Source organism: Takifugu rubripes, unplaced genomic scaffold, assembly GCF_901000725.2.
Source record: "Takifugu rubripes unplaced genomic scaffold, fTakRub1.2, whole genome shotgun sequence".
Taxonomy (NCBI): Eukaryota; Metazoa; Chordata; class Actinopteri; order Tetraodontiformes; family Tetraodontidae; genus Takifugu; species Takifugu rubripes.
In genome coordinates, this window is record NW_021821665.1 from 47,186 (window position 1) to 72,409 (window position 25,224).

A 25,224-nucleotide genomic window follows, 5' to 3' on the forward strand; every position below is an offset into this window, starting at 1 on the left:
ACACTTTAAATTGAATAATGTCGACTAAAGAGGGAGAGCAGAGACGTGTTGATCAGTTTATTAAAAGCTTATGAAGCACAATATTATTTATTTTGTTCATTGCAAACTGGCCCAGAGTTGTAATAACAAAGCATAATAGATCACATCATTGACACAAAGCTGCTGCCATTTTAGTAACTACCAGTGAGTAAATAAACAGACCCAAAGCTGCTGATGCGACTGGTTCATTCGTGCATCACAGGCACCAGTTTTCCTGCTTCAAAATGCAACGCGACACACAGTGAAAATACACTTTCACAACCAAATATTTCAGAAGCAGAATGTCCTGTTTTCAAGGTCTTTTAGCTGATTATATCAATGCATCACCAATAACGTTACCATGGTTTCAGAGGCGACAAAAGATTTAATTGCTGATTTGTTTACATGTCGGTCACTGAAAAAGCTTCTTTTCACAGATCCACAAGAGGGAAAGGGAGCAGGATTCATCGTTCCAGCTCTTTTCTGCATTGAAGTTCTTTATATCAACACAGTTTTCGTCTTTCCCGCCGTTCGGCTCCTTTGAACTCCAGTAACTGGAGAAAAAGAAGACTTGTGTCAGAAAACAACCAAAGTTAGTCCTCTTATCAAAGACAGTAACCTTGTAGACATCGCCGTCCCGTCCACCCATTTCCACGACCCCTCGTTGGTCACGTCGGTCAAGCCGATCCACATGTACTTCTGGAACCGGTTGGCAAAAGCCTGTTTCCAACACAAACCATCAAAAAGGTGATTAAATTAAACTCTCTGGTGAATATTTGGTCCTGCTCTTGTGAACTGTGATACTGCTCTTCTTCGCTGTTGATGATCAGCAGGTCTGCACCTTTCTGACGACAGTCGCTTCTGCTCTGATCCCAGGTTTTCTTGGTGGAGGAAACTTGGTGAGACTTCCGCTGAAATACACCCATCCTTTTCCAGCGGGGCAGGAAACAGAAAAAAACGAAACGCAAATGCATAAACTGTTCTTCCGCATCAGGGGTCTTCGGCCCAGTTCTACAAGGGCTCTCATCCAGCCAGGTTTTCTGTCAACCCAGGTAGGACACCTGCTTTGACCTGAGGTTCCAGTGCCCTCGGTAAAAACTGGGCAGGAGGGAAAACCTGGCTGGATTCGAAGCCTTGTCGGACTGGGTCGATGACCTTGTTTTCCAGAATGATCAAGGCACACAGAATCATACCAGGATTATTCAGGAGATCTCTTCAGGTTAGCTCTCTCCTCAGTCAATCTTTCCAAACTGGCAATGAATCTAAAAAAAACCAACAACAAACAAATTATTTAAACTATTTAAAATGCACTTCTGCAGCGTATTTTAGAGGAAATCATGCGATGAAGGTAAAATCCATCAGAACTCATTTACCCTGAAGCTTTTTCTGGACTTCCTGTGCGGCTGTGCTCAGCTCTTTCACTCGCTGTTGCAGCTGGTCCTTCTCTTGGGTACGTTGAATGTAATTAGTCTGTATTTGATCCTTTTCTTTAACCAGGTTATCATTACTGGTCTGTATTTGATCCTTTTCTTAACCAGTTTATCATAACTGGTCTGTAACTGGTAGATCTGTCTCGTCAGGTTACCTTCTAACTGGTGTCTTTCCCTGATGAGGTCATTGGTGACCGGTCTGTAACTGGTAGATCTGTCTCGTCAGGTTACCTTCTAACTGGTGTCTTTCCCTGATGAGGTCATTGTGACTGGTCTGTAACTGGTCTCTCTCCTGCTTCAGGCTCTTGTGACCGGTCTGTATTTGATCCTTTTCTTCAGCCAGGTTATCATAACTGGTCTTATTTGATCATTTTCCTTAACCAGTTTATCATAACTAGTCTGTAACTGGTAGATTCTGTCTCGTCAGGTTACCTTCTAAACTGGTGTCTTTCCCTGATGAGGTCATTGTGACCGGTCTGTAACTGGTAGATCTGTCTCGTCAGGTTACCTTCTAACTGGTGTCTTTCCCTGATGAGGTCATTGTGACTGGTCTGTAACTGGTCTCTCTCCTGCTTCAGGCTGTTGTGACCGGTCTGTATTTGATCCTTTTCTTCAGCCAGGTTATCATAACTGGTCTGTATTTGATCCTTTTCTTTAACCAGGTTATCATAACTGGTCTGTATTGGATCCTTTTCTTTAACCAGGTTATCATAACTGGTCTGTATTTGATCCTTTTCTTTAAACCAGCCTTATGTAACTTGATTGCAGTTGGTCCCAGTTCTTTGGTGACATTGTTGTAACCAGTCTGCAACTGGTCTCTTTGTTTAGTCAGGTTTTCTAACCAGTTCTGGCTGGTGTTAAGGTGGTTGTAACTGGTCTGCAGGTGGTCATTGTCTTTAGTCAGTTTGTTGTTCCTCTTTTGTAACTGGTCTCTCTCTGTAATGAGGTTGTTGTAACTGGTCTGCAGCTGCTCCTTTCCTTCATCAAATTGTTGTAACTAGTCTGTAACTTCCCCGTCTGCTTCGTCAGGTTATCCCTTAACTGGTATTTCTCTGCGATGGCATGTGTATAACTGGTCTGTATCTGGTCTCTCTCTTTAGTCATGTTGTAGCTGGTCTGTAACAGGGTCATCTCCACTCTCTGTTAGCTTTGCCGCTGTTAACTGTTTAAAACATCAACAGTGAGGATTAGAATCGGCTTCAAGATTCTGTGGCTGGTTTTAAATGCCCATACTCAACAGATAGAACTCAGAGTTTCAAACCGAATCAAAAGTCCAATAAAAAGGAGGAGGAGGAGGAGGAAGAGCAAGGCAGAAAAACAACACAGCACATCTGGAAGAAGATTTCTTTACTTTTCCATCACCTGAAGGTAAAGCAGTGAATAACCACATTCATACCAAAAACGCCATCCCTCAAAATTACTCCTCGCTCAGGTTCTGTAAATAATAATAATAATGTCATTACCTGCTACATTGATGACTTACTGTCTGCACCAAATTTGATCAGAGAGTCACAGGAGTCTTCCTTGTTGTGGAAATTTTTTCATCCTTAACATAGAAAACCATCGCCATATTTCAAACGTATGGATGAGATGACGGTCTTGTTGAAAGTGAAGTTTCCGTTTGTATCCTCCCTTATGATCTAGCTGGAGCATCTCTCTCCTCCCCTCCTTCCTTATTTAAGTTTTGTTTTTGCACTAATGCTTAATAAGTAAAATCCAACAAAACCTGCAAAGCTCTGCAAAAAAAAACTGATGTGTGCATTTTCACACAGCAGAGCGGCTGGGCTCTTCTTTGGCCCTTTTATTTTTAAATCTCTCCATATCTACGCCAGGTAGCTACGACCTAGTTTGAGGATCACAGCAGCTCCAGTTTAACGCATATTATGATGTCAAGAAAGAGGTTTTGACTGGCAATTAGGAAGGTGAACATATCCAATTATCTTTTGATGTTATACTATTGTAATGCTTGAAGAATAATTGCCCCCCTTCCGCGGTGATTTATTAAACCGCCGAGAGAATTTGGTGCTGACTTTTTCCTTATTTCTGCTTCTACCGTCTCTCAATCATACAGCACCTGGTGAACCTTCTGGTAGTTCTGGAAGCAGTTTGTAACAATGTTACCTTTGCAATTTAACACAGTTAACCCCTCCAGATAAAAAATGTGATCTGAAACTTACTGAATTGATGTGAACTGAAGGCTTTTTTGGTCATCATGTTCTCAATGAAGCAACAGTTCAGGACTAATAATTGAGGAAACATGCGGGTTCAATGATCAAGTCAAAGGTTCTTGACCTTCTTATTGAGAACCTCAGTGGTTAAGACCACTGACCTTGATGCACTCCCAAAGCCCGCTAAAGTAAATGACTGACACTAAGGTTCATGTAAAATGCCTAGAAAAGTTGAATAGCAACAGAAAATAAAGATGAGTTTGTTAAGGCAGAAGCTGGACGGGACACTGAACCCACAATGCAGCCCACAACCAGAAAAGTCCTTTTCCCAAAAAGGTTTATTCAAAATACAAGCAAAACTTGCAGATGTAGCCCAAACGAGAGCAGGCTGGATCCAGGAAACGAGGCTGAGCGTGGCAGCTGAGGCTGGAAGCAAAAACAAATGGAAACAGGGAATCCAAACGTTGCTTCTCTCAATAAGAACGAGCACACTAGCCGGTACCCCATTACCACTCAGCGTTTAAGAGACGAACTGGCAGCGCATGAGAGGACGAGCTGGAGATAAATACAGCCGCTCCTGATGAGCTGACAAGCAGCAGGTGAGGAACTCCAGAGGGGTCGGAGAAACCTGCCTGCCACCCCCAGCCTGCACAGATGAGGGGAAAAGACAAAAAAGGACAGGGCAGGGGGAATAAAAACAAATCTAACCTCCCCATCCTAACAGAATTATCTTCTGCAGGTATCATAGCTGGCCAAAAGAGGTGTAGAGTCCACTGGTGGAAAGTAAAGAAAGCTCCTCGCCGTGCATGGGAAGCAATGGCTGAAAAAGGCTGGACCGGCAGACATCCCAGAGGCCCTGATCATTGCACCACGGGGACAGAGAGCACAAGAGTGTCAGAAGCCTGGACAACCAGCTCCACGCCAGGATCTCAAGGAGCAAAGAGGCCCCTGACACAATCCAGCACATAACAGCAGTTTGTTCGATGCCACATCCAAGTGGCTGGCACAGTTCAGGAACATCTGCACCCTGTTTGGGACTGGACTGTCTGAGGTCAAGGCCAAAGGGGGGTGGACAAGAGGCAGAAGAGGGCTGGAGCGACAGCTGTGGCGGGCGCGAAAAATAGCAACATCGGGAGGAATAGGACGTGAAGCCGAACAGGACGTGAAGATATCTGCAATTCCTGAGGGGTCCTGAGCATTTGGGGTTCACAGCGAACCCCAGAAACAACAAATGGATAGTTCTGTGCGGTTCCAATGCTGTTGACTGAAATCAGTGTAAACGCTGGTTCACTGTTGTTTATTTGCTTTAACTATTGAAAGATTACAGATTGTACCAGGAACACAATATTGCAAGTGCAGTATAAAGGGCACGGCTCACAAGAAAAAGTAATCCATCACCCACCATATTTATCATTTCTGGTTTCAAGGCAGTTGATGGGCCGGTGGGAAAACAAGAAAACAATATATGTAATAAAACCCTCAAAGGAAGACAGAGAGAAATCACCTGTGATGAATGACATGTGGGACAAAGACACCAGGACAAGAAGGGTTCTATGGATCCGTCAGAAGGCATAAACTGCCCGATAAAAACGGGTTCATGAGAACACGCAGACCCACTTATACTGATCATTATGTTTTATGGAAATATCCTCTTTTCGCACATATAGAAATTGCTGAATTCACAGACTAAATCGTTCCATCCTTTCTTGTCCTCTCTGTCAATTTGTTCTACACATTGTTCTTGTCTGCCCTCGTAATTGTTGGGCTCACCCAGGCTCCAGTAGCTAAAAGAGTAAAAAAAAAAAAAAAAAAAGAATACATTTTTAATTGTATAAGACCAGCTAGAATTCATTTGTTGGGAACATGAATTTCATTCCAGAAGGAGCGCAGCACCTTCAGTTAATGGTGTTCCATCCACCCAGCGCCACGTCCTTTCACTTCTCTGCTCCATCAGTCCGATCCATAAGGTCATCTTGAAATTCTCCAGAAAAGCCTTGATGGTGGAGAGAACCATCATGGCTGAGTTCTCCTTGCACCCAATCGGGACTGACTCTGCCCCCCCCCCTCCCAGATCCATACCCCGTCACCCACCTGTTCCGCTCTGCTGTTGATGATGGCCAGATCTGCCCCCTCCTGCAGGCAGTACTCTCTGCTGAGGTGCCACGTGTTCTTCACAGAGGATATGTAATACAAGCTTTTTTGGAAATGGAACCATCCTTGATGGAAATAGGGATCTGTCGTGATGAACGTCCACAAATATAGGGAGAGGAAACAGGGAACAGGTCAGAGAAGCAGAGCGACAGTTCAGAGAGAGGAAGCTAAGCGAACAAGATGAAACGTCCTGATGAAATCACTCTGTTTGCCCCCCCACCACCCACCCCCCACCACCCACCCATATTCTGCGCCCCCGTCCCTCATTTGTAAAGGCCAGTCCTGTATCCTTGCTAGAGCGGATAACCAAGTGCTTTCTGGTGTTTATTTGTCAGCCTTATTTTCTCTCCTGCCAGCCTTCCCGTCTCTCTTCATGAAACTGGCCTTTACTCAACTATGAGTGTTGCGCAATGGTCATCGGGCATTTGAAAGTTCCTGTCATGAGACACCCTCACACCATATTTGTGCTTAACACTTAGAAACAATCAAGCGTCGGCTGAGTCGATGGAATGGAAATGGCGATCAGACCTGAGCGGTCAGAACCGGTGGCCACACCGATTCTGGACGTCTGAGGCTTCTCTGACTTTAAAACTTACCAAGTTTATCAAACTTATTTCTCTCTTCAGCTGTCCCATTTGGTGCTTCACTGTCTGAAAAAGCACAAATACTTTTATTAGACTTTGCAGAGGAATTATAATTATATTCAACGGACAATGGCTCCGGCTGAGCTGGAAACATTGTTTAGATCTTCAGAATTTATGGTTTTAATAGGAAATCATCAAGATTTTCTTCCTAAGAAAATTTTCGTGCTTTGTAACAGCAAAAAACAAGCATAAGATTTTTTGTCAAGATAATAAACTTGGGGTGGAAAAAAAACAAAAAAACTAGAAAGACTCACAAATGATGAGGCGCAGGCAGATGTTGAGAGCAGCTTGGAGCACACACAGGAGCCCAAAGCTCACGCCAATCACCCGATGGAGGTTGCTTCTACCTGAGTTCGAGCAAAAAATAAGCAAAGTGGTGACATTTTTACGGAACATGTGTCTCAATGTGCACCGCGCAACAGCAACAAGAAAGAAAACACCAGCGGAAGAAGAAAGTAAAAGAATGAAATTAATCCTACACGAGAAAACGCTGTTGGTTTCATCAGAAGTTTCAGCCTAACTTTAAAGTGTTTTGAACTGTATCTCACCAGTCATCTTCACGTCCGCTGCTGTGCTGGGAGTCCTTATTCTGGCATCACCAGCATCGTTGCTGACTGTATCTTAACAAACACCAGGCGCGTGATGTCATCGATGAGGTAGTCTCGCAACAGCAATATACAGAATTCTAAATAAAATAACGGCGACCAAGTGATATGAATAAAATATCAAAATAGAATGTTCAAAATCAAAATAGCTGTTCACACGCATAGGTTGCATCCCCCAAAACAATCACACTTTGTCTGCGACACCACATGTAATGATGTTAAACTATGTGGTCATATTTTTTCCAATATAGTCACTCCCAACAGTTCAGACTGACACAAATGCAGCGTGTTGCATGTAAAAAGCAGCTGCAAGTTTTACATAATATGGGGCCAGCAGGTGGTGTCGTGAGCATATGATGCTGCAGGTCTGTCTTACTCGGTGAGACGGCGCCTGACTGATAGTCCCTCGGGCTCCGCCTAGCGGGATGATATGGTACTGCACGCTGCATTGACGCACAGTTCAACTCTAGTAAAATACTCCCCCCCCCACCCCTATTACCGCATTACAGGTCATAAATCTATTGTTTTAGAGGAGAAAAAACTGCTTTCAAATTGTTTGAAACTAACGCTGTGCCGTGTTTACTGCTTTACCTTCCTGTTTGGCTGTAAATGTGCGTGCCGAGACCGCCAAACCCAAGAATTCACCATCCGATCTCTGCTCCTCAGCATCGGATGAATGGAGGGAGAGTTTACTGGCGTGTACAAGAGACCTGATCGATAACAAGATATTAAATTCATAAGAACTTCTTTAAAATACTTGTGGACCAAATACTTCCACCTCTGTGCTCCCCCTAAAGCCACAGAAATCCCAGATAACTGCACACCCTCTGGTACGCACAGGCGATGCTCTGCCTCACTCGTGGTTACTACTCCTCCTGCCCGTATGTCCCACCCATAGGACCCCCCGTTTCTGGAACGCACTCCCCAAGGATATCCTGACTGTGACATCTCCACCCACCTTCAATTTACATCTAAACAGGTGGCCTTTAGAGCACGAATCTTAAAACCTTCATCTTTTTTAAGCTGAAATTTGGGCAGTTTAAACAGAAATGGTGTGATCAACATAGCATTTAGTGGATTCCCGCAGTAGTCACCAAACACATGGATCTGCCGGGCGACATTGTTTAACATCCTAATATTTACACTGCTAACTGAGCCACGCTGGGCGTTGCTTCAACAGGATGTACCATCCGAAAGTGCACTTAAGGAAATGCCAAATGCAGGGCGTCTAAAAGGCGTCACACAAGCCGTCAAACAGCTGACACATAGACGAAAAAGAAGTGATACTGTAATGTAATTCAATCATTATCATTTATAACGCAATTCCTATATTAGCAAGGACCTCTTTAGTGTTCTAGGACATAAAATACACTGCTGAAAAGGTGAAGTTCTTACTCTCCGATGGAAGACGAGGATTGTTCGGGCTCCTCTGTGACGGTACTGTTCCTCAGTGCTGCGATTCCATCTGAAAAGATAAAGATGTGAAGAGCAGCTAAAAGAACACATCAACAAATCATCATTGCAGCTCCAATCAATGGCAGAGCCAAGAACAAACACGCCTTACAATCAAAAAAGCAAGTTTTAAAAGCTCATAGAAACAACATCGGACCAACAATTATCAACTACTAATTGGAGCATGGCAGTAGGCTGACAGAGGGCCTCATTCAAACAAAGACATTCTCAGTTCTGCCAAAAGTGCTGACTGTTCAGTGGAAAGGCCCAAAAAAAGGAGAGAGAACATCTAACCTCAACAAAGATAGTAAAGAGGAAATACACTGAATGTTTAAAGTTGTGAAATTTGCCCTTTCACCACTGCTAACCCACAACGAGCAGAATAATCGGTCATCTCTGATCGTATCTTGTTGTTAAAAATCCTTTCTCAATATTATGGAAGCAGCAGTTGGCAGAAACCTTCATAGAATAATCAGAAATTGTAACAAAAAAAAACAGAAAAAAACAGGAAGGGAGAGTGATGGCTCCCACCATTCTGTGACTCTTCGATCATTTCCTCTTTAAGATATTCGAGGAGGCCATCAAAGATTTCCAGGAGGTTCTTGATTGAATCCTTATCCCCCCGGATGACATTTTCACCTGTAACCATGCAGACATCTGTTATATTTACCACTCAAACAAAATAGAAGACAAAATATTCACTTTTCACTCAGAAACACATGTATGCCAAGTAAAGTCCTTATTTCTTAAGTAGATCACGGTACCTGTAATGTGCGAGAGGCTGATCTGAAGGTAATCCAGGGACAGTGAATCAATCACTGACTGAACGTTATGGATATCATCCTCCTGACTTCCTGCCGCTGCGATATAATCTAAGCACAAACAAACACACCACTACGGATAAACAGAACACATAAAACCATTCAAGAAACCACTGATCCAAACACATGGCACACATTTAAACACTTCAGCTCTAATTGCTTGCAATCACAACGCCGTTCATATTAAACAGCTCATGCCTGCCATTGCTAACTACAGCAACACCACAAGTTCTGTCAACTCCAGAACCCCATATCATTAACCTTTGACCCTTGGTGGTGTGGATGGGAGTTGAGAAACTGGTCAAGAATACACACATGGTATATAATCCCAATGTATCCGGGATTAAGCAGGAAAAGCCTCACAAATGCTTGTTATGACAAAAATACTCTAACATATTACTGCATCACGTGACTAAAACAAGCTCTTCAGGCTGTTTACCTGGAACCTTTTCCCCCAGAATGTTCTCGTAAAGAGCAATGAACACATCTGGCATCACAGTCCGTCAGCTTCCTCACCCTGGGGTTTGTGTGACACTGGCGGAGCAGATTATTTGCCACAATCGATCCAGTCTGCAGAAAACAAAAAAGTCAAGGGAGTCCTTCCGGTCACTGCGGGAGTCATTTTTCCTCTCAACCGAACAGCGACCATAAACAGTGGAACCAAAGAACGGCGTCAATAATTAACAGCAAGTTTTGGTCGTAAACTACATGGTAGTAATGGCTTAATGTTACTACAAACTACAGGCAATGGTACAGACTAGTTTAAATGCCATAAATCCCCTCCAGCTTTTTCCCCGAAACTTTCATCGGTAGTATGAAAATACTCAGGCATGGTGCTAATTTAGGAAGAAAGTACGTCTCTAAATGACAAAAACTGGAGACTGATGACTTAATCGTGTTTTAGATGTTAACGGTTAAATAGACAAGTCCAAACTTTGACCATAAATGACAACGGGGAAGTAGCCGAAAGCAGGAAGCTAACGTTAGCGTCAATTAACCATACGTGTCGTTAGCCTTGAATGCACCGGACCACCGAATCCCAACTTACCTCTCTCCCCCTCCTGGGTTCCCATGAAACAGTTGGGAAAATGCGACGGCCGTGTGCTCAAAATCCACGACAGACAGACCTCATGAAGCCAAAAGCTCCCAAGTGTTCATGAATAGCTCCGGGTCGGTGACGGTGTTGTGGTTTTCACTGACTGACCAGGAACTCTCCGCCTGTGGCGATCCGGCAAGATCGTCAACCAGCCGAGCCTTTGAAGCGTTGTACCCGAGGCTAGCTCTATGCAGAACTAATTGCCTTTTTAAGAATTAGCTAACATTCCACATAATATACAACACGACTCCAGTTCAATAATCAACGCATTTCGAGGTAATATAACTGCAAACATGCAGTCAATATACTGGTAATGGGGCGAACGGTGAGACAGGGAAGAGTCCAAAAATACGGCTCACCAAAAAGATGGGAAATTCCCATCAGCGCTGCTAACTCTGGTTTAAAATGGACGTCTTGTCTGATTGGATGCAACACTTCTTCTTTGCTGCGTGAATCTCTCTTTTGTTTGTTTGCCTCCCCTGCTGGTTACTTGGTGGTACTGTCTGCGAGGTAAAATCGTGGATTCCGATAAAGTTCGCGTACACATAGGCAGTATTAATACGAGATTAAATAGCATTGTAGGATGTTTTAGGATGCGTGCCCAGTGGCTTTTGATCATTGGAAGATCAAAGTTCTTTTGAATCTGAAAAATCGCCAAATGTATCAGTGTTGTATCATAGTCCTGAAACAAGCATCCAATTGTTTCATGATTCCATTTCCATTTTTTTTTACAGATATTTTCATTTTAAATGTTACAGCGTAACAATGTGTGAGGTGAAGTATTTGTTAGTGGTGAACTGTTTCTCATGAAGCAGAAGTGAAAAATATAAATCACTGTAGCCCTTTGCAACAATGTAGTTTTTATTTGACATAATTGAAACGCCGGTCTAGACAACCACATCTTGTGTGACCTCATCAAAAACACTGATTTCTCGAGTGGGAGAAGGGTTGCAGCATCAAATCACACAAAAAAAGACTTTCACTTTGCTATTGAAAACCTGCGGTGGTTACCCGTATTGGCCCGAATATAAGACGGTGTTTTTTGCGTTGAAATAAGACTGAAAAAGTGGGGGTCGTCTTACATTCGCGGTCTAGACATTATACCCATTCACAACGCTAGATGGCGCCAGATATCTTTAAAACGAATGCTGAACTTAACGTCTCAGGCCAAAGCGAACCCCTGTCACGAAGAAGAAAACTAAAAATAGCGGTAGCACGAAGAAGAAAAATAAAAAATAGCGAGAGAAAATAAGAGAAGAGATAACAGAAAATATAGAAATGTAGCGACAATCTGGAGAAAAGTGGGTCGAAGATATAATCATTTGTTTCAGATGTACTGTAATTATTTCTGTATAAAAATTAATTTGGTGTTCAAAAAGTCGTTTTTCAAACTTGAGTCTTGAAAAAGAGGGGGTCGTCTTATAATCAGGGTCGTCTTATATTCGGGCTAGCGTGAAGTAATACAATGCAATGGATGTTTTTTAAAACCTGATGATTCATATACCGGTACGTCTCAGGACAGATCTGCATACAAATACAACTTAGACAGGATCTTGGCCTGCTTGTCCTCCAGCACTTTCGGGGGTGTCTCACACCTGGACCCCGGGATCTCCAGTCCATACTCAGTGCAGATGCTCCAGTACACCAGGGGTCACCAACCTTTTTGAAACCAAGAGCTACCGCTTGACACACTCCTCTAAAATAAATGGATCGTGTGTATCAATAACTTAGAATGGGTAACAGAAAAGATCAATATTCAACGCTATTATTATTAATCTCAGCAATTGTTCAGATGATCACTTCCACATTGATCAGAAAAAAAAATGTCGAGTTTTCACCAGAACCCTTTCAACCATAAGAAACTAAACCATTTTAACAATTCATAAACTATGTTGAACCCATGTTTTTAAAAGTTATGCAACATTTAAAAAAAAATTAACCTTCATATTGAATAAATCTTAACTGAACAAATCTACTGCAATTCCTGCTCAAAATCTGTTACATTTTATAAACAACATTTTTTAGCTCCTGGGCCTTCTCTTGACTGTAGAATGCTTCCCCGGTGGGTAGTTAGCAATTAGCATTGTAGCTTTCATGACGCGTAGTGAAGCGTCTCTCCACATTGTGCTGCTTCACTGTCATCACAGTCGCCCCACAGACGCAACATACACACCTTCCTTTCACAGTAGTAAAAAATTACTCTTCCTCCCATTCACTTTGAAAATGATAAATTACTGTCTTCTTTTTGCCATGTTTTTGGGGTAGAAAATTGCCCTCCACTCACCATCTTCACTGCCCGCTAGTTTATTCTCCACAAGAGCAAAGGTTCTTTCATGCGCACAATACTGACCTTTGAACTACGTCAGAGTTCACGTCACTTTATTTATATTTTTATTTATTTTAAGACATTGTCATTTTAAAATCTATGTAAATGCAGGTGTGATTTTTTTAAAAATTCTTAGACACACCTCACTTGTGAGTTTTGCTATTTTTAGAACAGGCTTGCGGGCGACTCATGTGGTCATTGCGGGCGACTTGGTGCCCACGGGCACTGTGTTGCTGACTCCTGCTGTACACTAGGCCAGCCACCTGGTTATGCCGCTCCATGTATGCCTTGCCTGCTAGCATCTTGCACCCTGCTGTGATGTGCTGGACTGTCTCAGGGGCGTCTCCACACAGCCTACACCTGGGGTCTTGTCTGGTATGGTAGACCCTGGCCTCTCTTGCTCTGGTGCTCAGGGCCTGTTCTTGTGCAGCCATGAGTAGTGCCTCTGTGCTGTCTTTCAGTCCGGCCTTTTCTAGGCACTGGTAGGTTTTCCTCAATATCAGCCACTTCCTCAATTTGTCGGTGGTACATTCATTGGCTTATCCTTCCATGATAGCCCCTCGGGTTCCTCCTCCTTGGTGGGCTTTTGTTGCCTGAGGCATTCACTCAGCAGTGGGTCAGTGGGGGCCATCTTCTTGATGTACTCTCGGAGGCTTGTTGTTTCCTCCTGGACAGTAGTTCGGACACTTACTAGTCCTCAGCCCCCTTCCTTTCTCTTTGTGTACAGCCTCAGGACACTGGACTTAGGATGAAACCCTCCATGCATGGTAAGGAGCTTCCTTGTTTTGATGTCAGTGGCTTGTATCTCTTCCAGTGGCCAGGGTGTTATGCCAGCAGGGCGTAAGTGTTAATGGCAGGGCGTAAGTGTTAATGGCCTGGATCTTGTGCTTACCATTCAGCTGACTTTTCAGCACCTGTCTTAACCTCTGCAGGTATTTAGCTGTGGCTGACCTCCTAACTTCCTCCTCATGGTTACCAGTTACCTGGGGGATCCCCAGGTATTTATAGCTTTCCTGCACATCTGTGACGTTCCCTTCAGGTAGTTTAATCCCATCAGTTGTGATCAACTTTCCTCTTCTAGATGTCCACATTTATCTAGTCCTAATGACATCCCGATGTCTTTGCTATAGATCCCAGTGAGGTGAATCAGGGTCAATGTCACGTTCGTTCTTGGCACACAGCTTGGTGTCATCCATGTAGAGGAGGTGGCTGATGGTTGTTCCACTTCAGAACCCAAAGCCACTCTTTGTGATGATCTGGCTGAGGGGGTTTAAGCCGATGCAGAACAGCAGGGGGGCACAGGACATCTCCTTGATATATGCCGCATCTGATGCTCACCCGCACAATTGGCTTTCCAAGCTATCCCAAGTGATAGCAACCTCAGGAAGAAAGAACATGAGAAGCTGGAGAAATTTGTATTTTCTTGTATCCGTCCAGCTGCAGATGTCCTGAAACACTTACACAAAATGCATTTTTCACGGGCGTGTGGCTGTAAATAAGAGGAACCGTCACTTCTGCTAGTTATATTTTCATACCTTCATATCTATCGTTGCAATCTATTTTCTTAACCACTTGTTTCCTGTTTTCGGGGTCACGGAGAAGTTCACATATGCTCTGAACGTGTTCTGGCACTTGTGATGCTAAAAAAAAAAACCTGAATTCAACTGCTGTCTTTTACCACTTTAAATTGAATAATGTCGACTAAAGAGGGAGAGCAGAGACGTTTTGATCAGTTATTAAAAGCTTATGAAGCACACTATTTTTTATTTGTTCATTGCCAACTGGTCCAGAGCTGTAATAACAAGCGTAATAGATCACGTCATTGACACAAAGCTGCTGCTATTTTAGTAACTACCAGTGAGTAAATAAACAGACCCAAAGCTGCTGATGCGACTGGTTCATTCGTGCATCACAGGCACCAGTTTTCCTGCTTCAAAATGCACCGACACACAGTGAAAATACACTTTCACAAACCAAATATTATATATAAACCAGAAAGCAGAATGTCCTGTTTTCAAGGTCTTTAGCTGATTATCAATGCATCACCAACACCGTTACCATGGTTTCAGAGGCGACAAAAGATTTAATTGCTGATTTGATTACATGTCGGTCACTGATAAAGCTTCTTTTCACAGATCCACAAGAGGGAAAGAGAGCAGGATTCATCGTCCAGCTCTTTTCTGCATTGAAGTTCTTTATATCACCACAGTTTTCGCCTTTCCCGCCGTTCGGCTCCTTTGAACTCCAGTAACTGGAGAAAAAGAAGACTTGTGTCAGAAAAACAACCAAAGTTAGTCCTCTTATCAAAGACAGTAACCTTGTAGACATCGCCGTCCCGTCCACCCATTTCCACGACCCCTCGTTGGTCACGTCGGTCAAGCCGATCCACATGTTACTTCTGGAACCGGTTGGCAAAAGCCTTGTTTCCAACACAAACCATCAAAAAGGTGATTAAATTAAACTCTCTGGTGAATATTTGGTCCTGCTCTTGTGAACTGTGATACCTGCTCTTCTTTGCTGTTGATGATCAGCAGGTCTGCACCTTTCTGACGACAGTCGCTTCTGCTCTGATTCCAGGTTTTCTTGGTGGAGGAAACTTGGTAGAGACTTCCATTGAAATACACCCATTCTTTTCCAGCGGGGCAGGAAACACACATGGAAAAATCATATAAATATGTTTCAATAAGTCAGAGTCTCATCTGTGAGAAATGAGAACTCTGTGGAGGAGAAACTTCAGAATAAACCTTCATCGTTGAAAATTGAGGGTGTAGAGATTAATTAGCAAAGTACACATATGGAGAAGTTTTCAGGTTGTTTTTTTTTTGAGTCTTTGGCACTTATCAGAATCTCTGAAAAATGACCTTTCTTCAGTTACCTCGTAACATTTTTTGTAATTCGTCGGTGTCTTTGCTGAGGTTGTTGAAGCGCTGTTGGACCTCCCTGTTTTGGGTCAGTAGCTGACTCGTCATGTTGGTGTAGATGGTGACCAGTCGAGCCAGTTGCTTTTCTGAGCTGTGCTTTGTATCTGTGACACATTCCCGATGAAACATTACTCCATTTGCTGCCATCGCTGACATCAAAATGAAAAGATAATCGTTGGCGAAGTAAACAACCAGACGTTTGTGGAGAAAGTATAATAATTTACACAGGAAACCCATAGTTGTGAGGCCAACCACCAAGAGAAGGCAGATCAGGGCCAGAAGTGCAGCAGCTCGGCGCGGCCTTTTGTCCGAACGTTGATCATTTTCAGCAACTGAAATGCAAAAAATACATTATAAAAAGTTTCATTTTCTGCATCAGTCCAAATGTCATTAACGTTTTCGTGCTTTCATTCATTTAGGTGTCTCTTCTGCTATATCTAGGATGTGTTTTAACCTTTATCTGCACAAGCCAACACAACGATTAGAATATTTCCTGGGATTAAATTTCATCCTGAAGCCAAATTTTCCAAGATTTCTGTCCTTTTGTTTTACAAACATGATGTTAAGACTCAGAACTAGTTTCTCTTTTAGCAATTCTTGTATTTTAACTGCGACAATCATCAACAACACATCTTTCTCTGTGTTGGTTACCTGAAAACGAGGCTTGTGGGGTCTTTACCTCCTGATTGGAATCCTTGTACACATGTCCACAACACTGACGACAACGCTCCATCCTGTCTGGGTGACCTGCTGGTCTCTCTACGTTCGCATAGAGGTCAAAGTCATCAATCATGTCCATCTGTTCTGATGGTCCTGCTGCAGATGTCTTGAAACACTTACACAGCATTCATCTTTAACACTTGTCTGGTTTTAAATAAGAGGAACTGTCACTTCTGCTATCACTAAACGTGATGTTGTATAAACATAAAATGCTGGAAGAAAAAAACTGAGCTCAACTGGCTTTTACCACTTTAAATTGAATAATGTCGACTAAAGAGGGGAGAGCAGAGACGTGTTGATCAGTTATTAAAAGCTTATGAAGCACAATATTATTTATTTTGTTCATTGCCAAACTGGCCCAGAGTTGTAATAACAAGCATAATAGATCACATCATTGACACAAAGCTGCTGCCATTTTAGTAACTACCAGTGAGTAAATAAACAGACCCAAAGCTGCTGATGCGACTGGTTCATTCGTGCATCACAGGCACCAGTTTTCCTGCTTCAAAATGCACCGACACACAGTGAAAATACACTTTCACAAACCAAATATTTCAGAAGCAGAATGTCCTGTTTTTCAAGGTCTTTTAGCTGATTATCAATGCATCACCAATACCGTTACCATGGTTTCAGAGGCGACCAAAAGATTTAATTGCTGATTTGTTTACATGTCGGTCACTGAAAAAGCTTCTTTTCACAGATCCACAAGAGGGAAAGGGAGCAGGATTCATCGTTCCAGCTCTTTTCTGCATTGAAGTTCTTTATATCAACACAGTTTCGCCTTCCTCCCGCCGTTCGGCTCCTTTGAACTCCAGTAACTGGAGAAAAAGAAGACTTGTGTCAGAAAACAACCAAAGTTAGTCCTCTTATCAAAGACAGTAACCTTGTAGACATCGCCGTCCCGTCCACCCATTTCCACGACCCCTCGTTGGTCACGTCGGTCAAGCCGATCCACATGTACTTCTGGAACCGGTTGGCAAAAGCCTTGTTTCCAACACAAACCATCAAAAAGGTGATTAAATTAAACTCTCTGGTGAATATTTGGTCCTGCTCTTGTGAACTGTGATACCTGCTCTTCTTCGCTGTTGATGATCAGCAGGTCTGCACCTTTCTGACGACAGTCGCTTCTGCTCTGATCCCAGGTTTTCTTGGTGGAGGAAACTTGGTAGAGACTTCCGCTGAAATACACCCATCCTTTTCCAGCGGGGCAGGAAACAGAAAAAACGAAACGCAAATGCATAAACTGTTTCTTCCGCATCAGGGGTCTTCGGCCCAGTTCTACAAGGGCTCTCATCCAGCCAGGTTTCTGTCCACCCAGGTAGACACCTGCTTTGACCTGAGGTTCCAGTGCCCTCGGTAAAAACTGGGCAGGAGGGAAAACCTGGCTGGATTCGAAGCCTTGTCGGACTGGGTCGATGACCCTTGTTTTCCAGAATGATCAAGGCACCAGAATCATACCAGGATTATTCAGAGATCTCTTCAGGTTAGCTCTCTCCTCAGTCATCTTTCCAAACTGGCAATTGAATCTAAAAAAAAAACCAACAACAAACAAATTATTTAAACTATTTAAAATGCACTTCTGCAGCGTATTTTAGAGGAAATCATGCGATGAAGGTAAAATCCATCAGAACTCATTTACCCTGAAGCTTTTTCTGGACTTCCTGTGCGGCTGTGCTCAGCTCTTTCACTCGCTGTTGCAGCTGGTCCTTCTCTTGGGTACGTTGAATGTAATTAGTCTGTATTTGATCCTTTTCTTTAACCAGGTTATCATTACTGGTCTGTATTTGATCCTTTTCTTTAACCAGTTTATCATAACTGGTCTGTAACTGGTAGATCTGTCTCGTCAGGTTACCTTCTAACTGGTGTCTTTCCCTGATGAGGTCATTGTGACCGGTCTGTAACTGGTAGATCTGTCTCGTCAGGTTACCTTCTAACTGGTGTCTTTCCCTGATGAGGTCATTGTGACTGGTCTGTAACTGGTCTCTCTCCTGCTTCAGGCTCTTGTGACCGGTCTGTATTTGATCCTTTTCTTCAGCCAGGTTATCATAACTGGTCTGTATTTGATCATTTTCCTTAACCAGTTTATCATAACTAGTCTGTAACTGGTAGATCTGTCTCGTCAGGTTACCTTCTAACTGGTGTCTTTCCCTGATGAGGTCATTGTGACCGGTCTGTAACTGGTAGATCTGTCTCGTCAGGTTACCTTCTAACTGGTGTCTTTCCCTGATGAGGTCATTGTGACTGGTCTGTAACTGGTCTCTCTCCTGCTTCAGGCTGTTGTGACCGGTCTGTATTTGATCCTTTTCTTCAGCCAGGTTATCATAACTGGTCTGTATTTGATCCTTTTCTTTAACCAGGTTATCATAACTGGTCTGTATTTGATCCTTTTCTTTAACCAGGTTATCATAACTGGTCTGTATTTGATCCTTTTCTTTAACCAGCCTTATGTAACTTGATTGCAGTTGGTCCAGTTCTTTGGTGACATTGTTGTAACCAGTCTGCAACTGGTCTCTTTGTTTAGTCAGGTTTTCTAACCAGTTCTGGCTGGTGTTAAGGTGGTTGTAACTGGTCTGCAGGTGGTCATTGTCTTTAGTCAGTTTGTTGTTCCTCTTTGTAACTGGTCTCTCTCTGTAATGAGGTTGTTGTAACTGGTCTGCAGCTGCTCCTTTTCCTTCATCAAATTGTTGTAACTAGTCTGTAACTTCCCCGTCTGCTTCGTCAGGTTATCCCTTAACTGGTATTTCTCTGCGATGGCATGTGTATAACTGGTCTGTATCTGGTCTCTCTCTTTAGTCATGTTGTAGCTGGTCTGTAACAGGGTCATCTCCACTTCTCTGTTAGCTTTGCCGCTGTTAACTGTTTAAAAACATCAACAGTGAGGATTAGAATCGGCTTCAAGATTCTGTGGCTGGTTTAAATGCCCATACTCACAGATAGAACTCAGAGTTTCAAAACCGAATCAAAAGTCCAATAAAAAGGAGGAGGAGGAGGAGGAAGAGCAGGCAGAAAAACAACACAGCACATCTGGAAGAAGATTTCTTTACTTTTCCATCACCTGAAGGTAAAGCAGTGAATAACCACATTCATACCAAAACGCCATCCCTCAAAATTACTCCTCGCTCAGGTTCTGTAAATAATAATAATAATGTCATTACCTGCTACATTGATGACTTTACTGTCTGCACCAAATTTGATCAGAGAGTCACAGGAGTCTTCCTTTGTTGTGGAAATTTTTTCATCCTTAACATAGAAAACCATCGCCATATTCAAACGTATGGATGAGATGACGGTCTTGTTGAAAGTGAAGTTTTCCGTTTGTATCCTCCCTTATGATCTAGCTGGAGCATCTCTCTCCTCCCCTCCTTCCTTATTTAAGTTTTGTTTTTGCACTAATGCTTAATAAGTAAAATCCAACAAAACCTGCAAAGCTCTGCAAAAAAAACTGATGTGTGCATTTTCACACAGCAGAGCGGCTGGGCTCTTCTTTGGCCCTTTTATTTTTAAATCTCTCCATATCTACGCCAGGTAGCTACGACCTAGTTTGAGGATCACAGCAGCTCCAGTTTAACGCATATTATGATGTCAAGAAAGAGGTTTTGACTGGCAATTAGGAAGGTGAACATATCCAATTATCTTTTGATGTTATACTATTGTAATGCTTGAAGAATAATTGCCCCCCTTCCGCGGTTGATTTATTAAACCGCCGAGAGAATTTGGTGCTGACTTTTTCCTTATTTCTGCTTCTACTGTCTCTCAATCATACAGCACCTGGTGAACCTTCTGGAAGTTCTGGAAGCAGTTTGTAACAATGTTACCTTTGCAATTTAACACAGTTAACCCCTCCAGATAAAAAATGTGATCTGAAACTTACTGAATTGATGTGAACTGAAGGCTTTTTTGGTCATCATGTTCTCAATGAAGCAACAGTTCAGGACTAATAATTGAGGAAACATGCGGGTTCAATGATCAAGTCAAAGGTTCTTGACCTTCTTATTGAGAACCTCAGTGGTTAAGACCACTGACCTTGATGCACTCCCAAGCCCGCTAAAGTAAATGACTGACACTAAGGTTCATGTAAAATGCCTAGAAAAGTTGAATAGCAACAGAAAATAAAGATGAGTTTGTTAAGGCAGAAGCTGGACGGGACACTGAACCCACAATGCAGCCCACAACCAGAAAAGTCCTTTTCCAAAAAGGTTTATTCAAAATACAAGCAAAACTTGCAGATGTAGCCCAAACGAGAGCAGGCTGGATCCAGGAAACGAGGCTGAGCGTGGCAGCTGAGGCTGGAAGCAAAAACAAATGGAAACAGGGAATCCAAACGTTTGCTTCTCTCAATAAGAACGAGCACACTAGCCGGTACCCCAATTACCACTCAGCGTTTAAGAGACGAACTGGCAGCGCATGAGAGGACGAGCTGGAGATAAATACAGCCGCTCCTGATGAGCTGACAAGCAGCAGGTGAGGAACTCCAGAGGGGTCGGAGAAACCTGCCTGCCACCCCCAGCCTGCACAGATGAGGGAAAAGACAAAAAAGACAGGGCAGGGGAATAAAAACAAATCTAACCTCCCCATCCTAACAGAATTATCTTCTGCAGGTATCATAAGCTGGCCAAAAGAGGTGTAGAGTCCACTGGTGGAAAGTAAAGAAAGCTCCTCGCCGTGCATGGGAAGCAATGGCTGAAAAAGGCTGGACCGGCAGACATCCCAGAGGCCCTGATCATTGCACCACGGGGACAGAGAGCACAAGAGTGTCAGAAGCCTGGACAACCAGCTCCACGCCAGGATCTCAAGGAGCAAAGAGGCCCCTGACACAATCCAGCACATAACAGCAGTTTGTTCGATGCCACATCCAAGTGGCTGGCACAGTTCAGGAACATCTGCACCCTGTTTGGACTGGACTGTCTGAGGTCAAAGGCCAAAGGGGGGTGGACAAGAGGCAGAAGAGGGCTGGAGCGACAGCTGTGGCGGGCGCGAAAAATAGCAACATCGGGAGAATAGGACGTGAAGCCGAACAGGACGTGAAGATATCTGCAATTCCTGAGGGGTCCTGAGCATTTGGGGTTCCAGCGAACCCCAGAAACAACAAATGGATAGTTCTGTGCGGTTCCAATGCTGTTGACTGAAATCAGTGTAAACGCTGGTTCACTGTGTTTATTTGCTTTAACTATTGAAAGATTACAGATTGTACCAGGAACACAATATTGCAGTGCAGTATAAAGGGCACGGCTCACAAGAAAAAAGTAATCCATCACCACCATATTTATCATTTCTGGTTTCAAGGCAGTTGATGGGCCGGTGGGAAAACAAGAAAACAATATATGTAATAAAACCCTCAAAGGAGACAGAGAGAAATCACCTGTGATGAATGACATGTGGGACAAAGACACCAGGACAAGAAGGGTTCTAATGGATCCGTCAGAAGGCATAAACTGCCGATAAAAACGGGTTCATGAGAACACGCAGACCCACTTATACTGATCATTTATGTTTTATGGAAATATCCTCTTTTCGCACATATAGAAATTGCTGAATTCACAGACTAAATCGTTCCATCCTTTCTTGTCCTCTCTGTCAATTTGTTCTACACATTGTTCTTGTCTGCCCTCGTAATTGTTGGGCTCACCCAGGCTCCAGTAGCTAAAAGAGTAAAAAAAAAAAAAAAAAAGAATACATTTTTAATTGTATAAGACCAGCTAGAATTCATTTGTTGGGAACATGAATTTCATTCCAGAAGGAGCGCAGCACCTTTCAGTTAATGGTGTTCCATCCACCCAGCGCCACGTCCTTTCACTTCTCTGCTCCATCAGTCCGATCCATAAGGTCATCTTGAAATTCTCCAGAAAAGCCTTGATGGTGGAGAGAAACCATCATGGCTGAGTTCTCCTTGCACCCAATCGGGACTGACTCTGCCCCCCCCCCTCCCAGATCCATACCCCGTCACCCACCTGTTCCGCTCTGCTGTTGATGATGGCCAGATCTGCCCCCTCCTGCAGGCAGTACTCTCTGCTGAGGTGCCACGTGTTCTTCACAGAGGATATGTAATACAAGCTTTTTTGGAAATGGAACCATCCTTGTTGGAAATAGGGATCTGTCGTGATGAACGTCACAAAATATAGGGAGAGGAAACAGGGACAGGTCAGAGAAGCAGAGCGACAGTTCAGAGAGAGGAAGCTAAGCGAACAAGATGAAACGTCCTGATGAAATCACTCTGTTTGCCCCCCCACCACCCACCACCCACCACCCACCCATATTCTACGCCCCCGTCCCTCATTTGTAAAGGCCAGTCCTGTATCCTTGCTAGAGCGGATAACCAAGTGCTTTCTGGTGTTTATTTGTCAGCCTTATTTTCTCTCCTGCCAGCCTTCCCGTCTCTCTTCATGAAACTGGCCCTTTACTCAACTATGAGTGTTGCGCAATGGTCATCGGGCATTTGAAAGTTCCTGTCATGAGACACCCTCACACCATATTTGTGCTTAACACTTAGAAACAATCAAGCGTCGGCTGAGTCGATGGAATGGAAATGGCGATCAGACCTGAGCGGTCAGACCGGTGGCCACACCGATTCTGGACGTCTGAGGCTTCTCTGACTTTAAACTTACCAAGTTATCAAACTTATTTCTCTCTTCAGCTGTCCCATTTGGTGCTTCACTGTCTGAAAAAGCACAAATACTTTTATTAGACTTTGCAGAGGAATTATAATTATATTCAACGGACAATGGCTCCGGCTGAGCTGGAAACATTGTTTAGATCTTCAGAATTTATGGTTTTAATAGGAAATCATCAAGATTTTCTTCCTAAGAAAATTTTCGTGCTTTGTAACAGCAAAAAAACAAGCATAAGATTTTTTGTCAAGATAATAAACTTGGGGTGGAAAAAAAAACAAAAAAAACTAGAAAGACTCACAAATGATGAGGCGCAGGCAGATGTTGAGAGCAGCTTGGAGCACACACAGGAGCCCAAAGCTCACGCCAATCACCCGATGGAGGTTTTCTACCTGAGTTCGAGCAAAAAATAAGCAAAGTGGTGACATTTTTACGGAACATGTGTCTCAATGTGCACCGCGCAACAGCAACAAGAAAGAAAACACCGCGGAAGAAGAAAGTAAAAGAATGAAATTAATCCTACACGAGAAAACGCTGTTGGTTCATCAGAAGTTTCAGCCTAACTTTAAAAGTGTTTTGAACTGTATCTCACCAGTCATCTTCACGTCCGCTGCTGTGCTGGGAGTCCTTATTCTGGCATCACCAGCATCGTTGCTGACTGTATCTTAACACCAGGCGCGTGATGTCATCGATGAGGTAGTCTCGCAACAGCAATATACAGAATTCTAAATAAAATAACGGCGACCAAGTGATATGAATAAAATATCAAAATAGAATGTTCAAAAATCAAAATAGCTGTTCACACGCATAGGTTGCATCCCCAAAACAATCACACTTTGTCTGCGACACCACATGTAATGATGTTAAACTATGTGGTCATATTTTTTCCAATATAGTCACTCCCAACAGTTCAGACTGACACAAAATGCAGCGTGTTGCATGTAAAAAGCAGCTGCAAGTTTTACATAATATGGCCAGCAGGTGGTGTCGTGAGCATATGATGCTGCAGGTCTGTCTTACTCGGTGAGACGCGCCTGACTGATAGTCCTCGGGCTCCGCCTAGCGGGATGATATGGTACTGCACGCTGCATTGACGCACAGTTCAACTCTAGTAAAATACTCCCCCCCCACCCCTATTACAGCATTACAGGTCATAAATCTATTGTTTTAGAGGAGAAAAACTGCTTTCAAATTGTTTGAAACTAACGCTGTGCCGTGTTTACTGCTTTACCTTCCTGTTTGGCTGTAAATGTGCGTGCCGAGACCGCCAAACCCAAGAATTCACCATCCGATCTCTGCTCCTCAGCATCGGATGAATGGAGGGAGAGTTTACTGGCGTGTACAAGAGACCTGATCGATAACAAGATATTAAATTCATAAGAACTTCTTTAAAATACTTGTGGACCAAATACTTCCACCTCTGTGCTCCCCCTAAAGCCACAGAAATCCCAGATAACTGCACACCCTCTGGTACGCACAGGCGATGCTCTGCCTCACTCGTGGTTACTCCTCCTGCCCGTATGTCCACCATAGGACCCCGTTTCTGGAACGCACTCCCCAAGGATATCCTGACTGTGACATCTCCACCCACCTTCAATTTACATCTAAACAGGTGGCCTTTAGAGCACGAATCTTAACCTTCATCTTTTTTAAGCTGAAATTTGGGCCGTTTAAACAGAAATGGTGTGATCAACATAGCATTTAGTGGATTCCCGCAGTAGTCACCAAACACATGGATCTGCCGGGCGACATTGTTTAACATCCTAATATTTACACTGCTAACTGAGCCACGCTGGGCGTTGCTTCAACAGGATGTACCATCCGAAAGTGCACTTAAGGAAAATGCCAAATGCAGGGCGTCTAAAAGGCGTCACACAAGCCGTCAAACAGCTGACACATAGACGAAAAAGAAGTGATACTGTAATGTAATTCAATCATTATCATTTTATAACGCAATTCCTATATTAGCAAGGACCTCTTTAGTGTTCTAGGACATAAAATACACTGCTGAAAAGGTGAAGTTCTTACTCTCCGATGGAAGACGAGGATTGTTCGGGCTCCTCTGTGACGGTACTGTTCCTCAGTGCTTGCGATTCCATCTGAAAAGATAAAGATGTGAAGAGCAGCTAAAAGAACACATCAACAAATCATCATTGCAGCTCCAATCAATGGCAGAGCCAAGAACAAACACGCCTTACAATCAAAAAGCAAGTTTTAAAAGCTCATAGAAACACATCGGACCAACAATTATCAACTACTAATTGGAG

General features: G+C 43.3%; 1 protein-coding gene and 1 pseudogene across 2 annotated transcripts; both read right to left on the minus strand.

The window, feature by feature from the left end:
• LOC115248753 (CD209 antigen-like protein A) overlaps positions 1-24,330 on the minus strand; it is a 36,475-nt pseudogene extending 12,145 nt beyond the window's left edge.
• Positions 360-16,626, minus strand: LOC115248743 (CD209 antigen-like protein 2). Of its 2 annotated transcripts, none has more exons than XM_029832536.1 (6): positions 16,284-16,626; positions 15,857-15,964; positions 15,587-15,736; positions 15,216-15,340; positions 638-738; positions 360-572 (listed from the first exon to the last, which is right to left on the minus strand). In XM_029832536.1, the coding sequence occupies exons 1-6, from the start codon at positions 16,477-16,479 to the stop codon at positions 431-433; spliced, it is 822 nt and encodes a 273-aa protein (XP_029688396.1). In that variant the 5' UTR covers positions 16,480-16,626; the 3' UTR covers positions 360-430. The 2 variants fall into 2 exon arrangements, with proteins under 2 accessions (XP_029688396.1, XP_029688397.1); XM_029832537.1 differs by having other exon boundaries at positions 16,312-16,624.
• Positions 24,331-25,224: the final 894 nt, after the last annotated feature.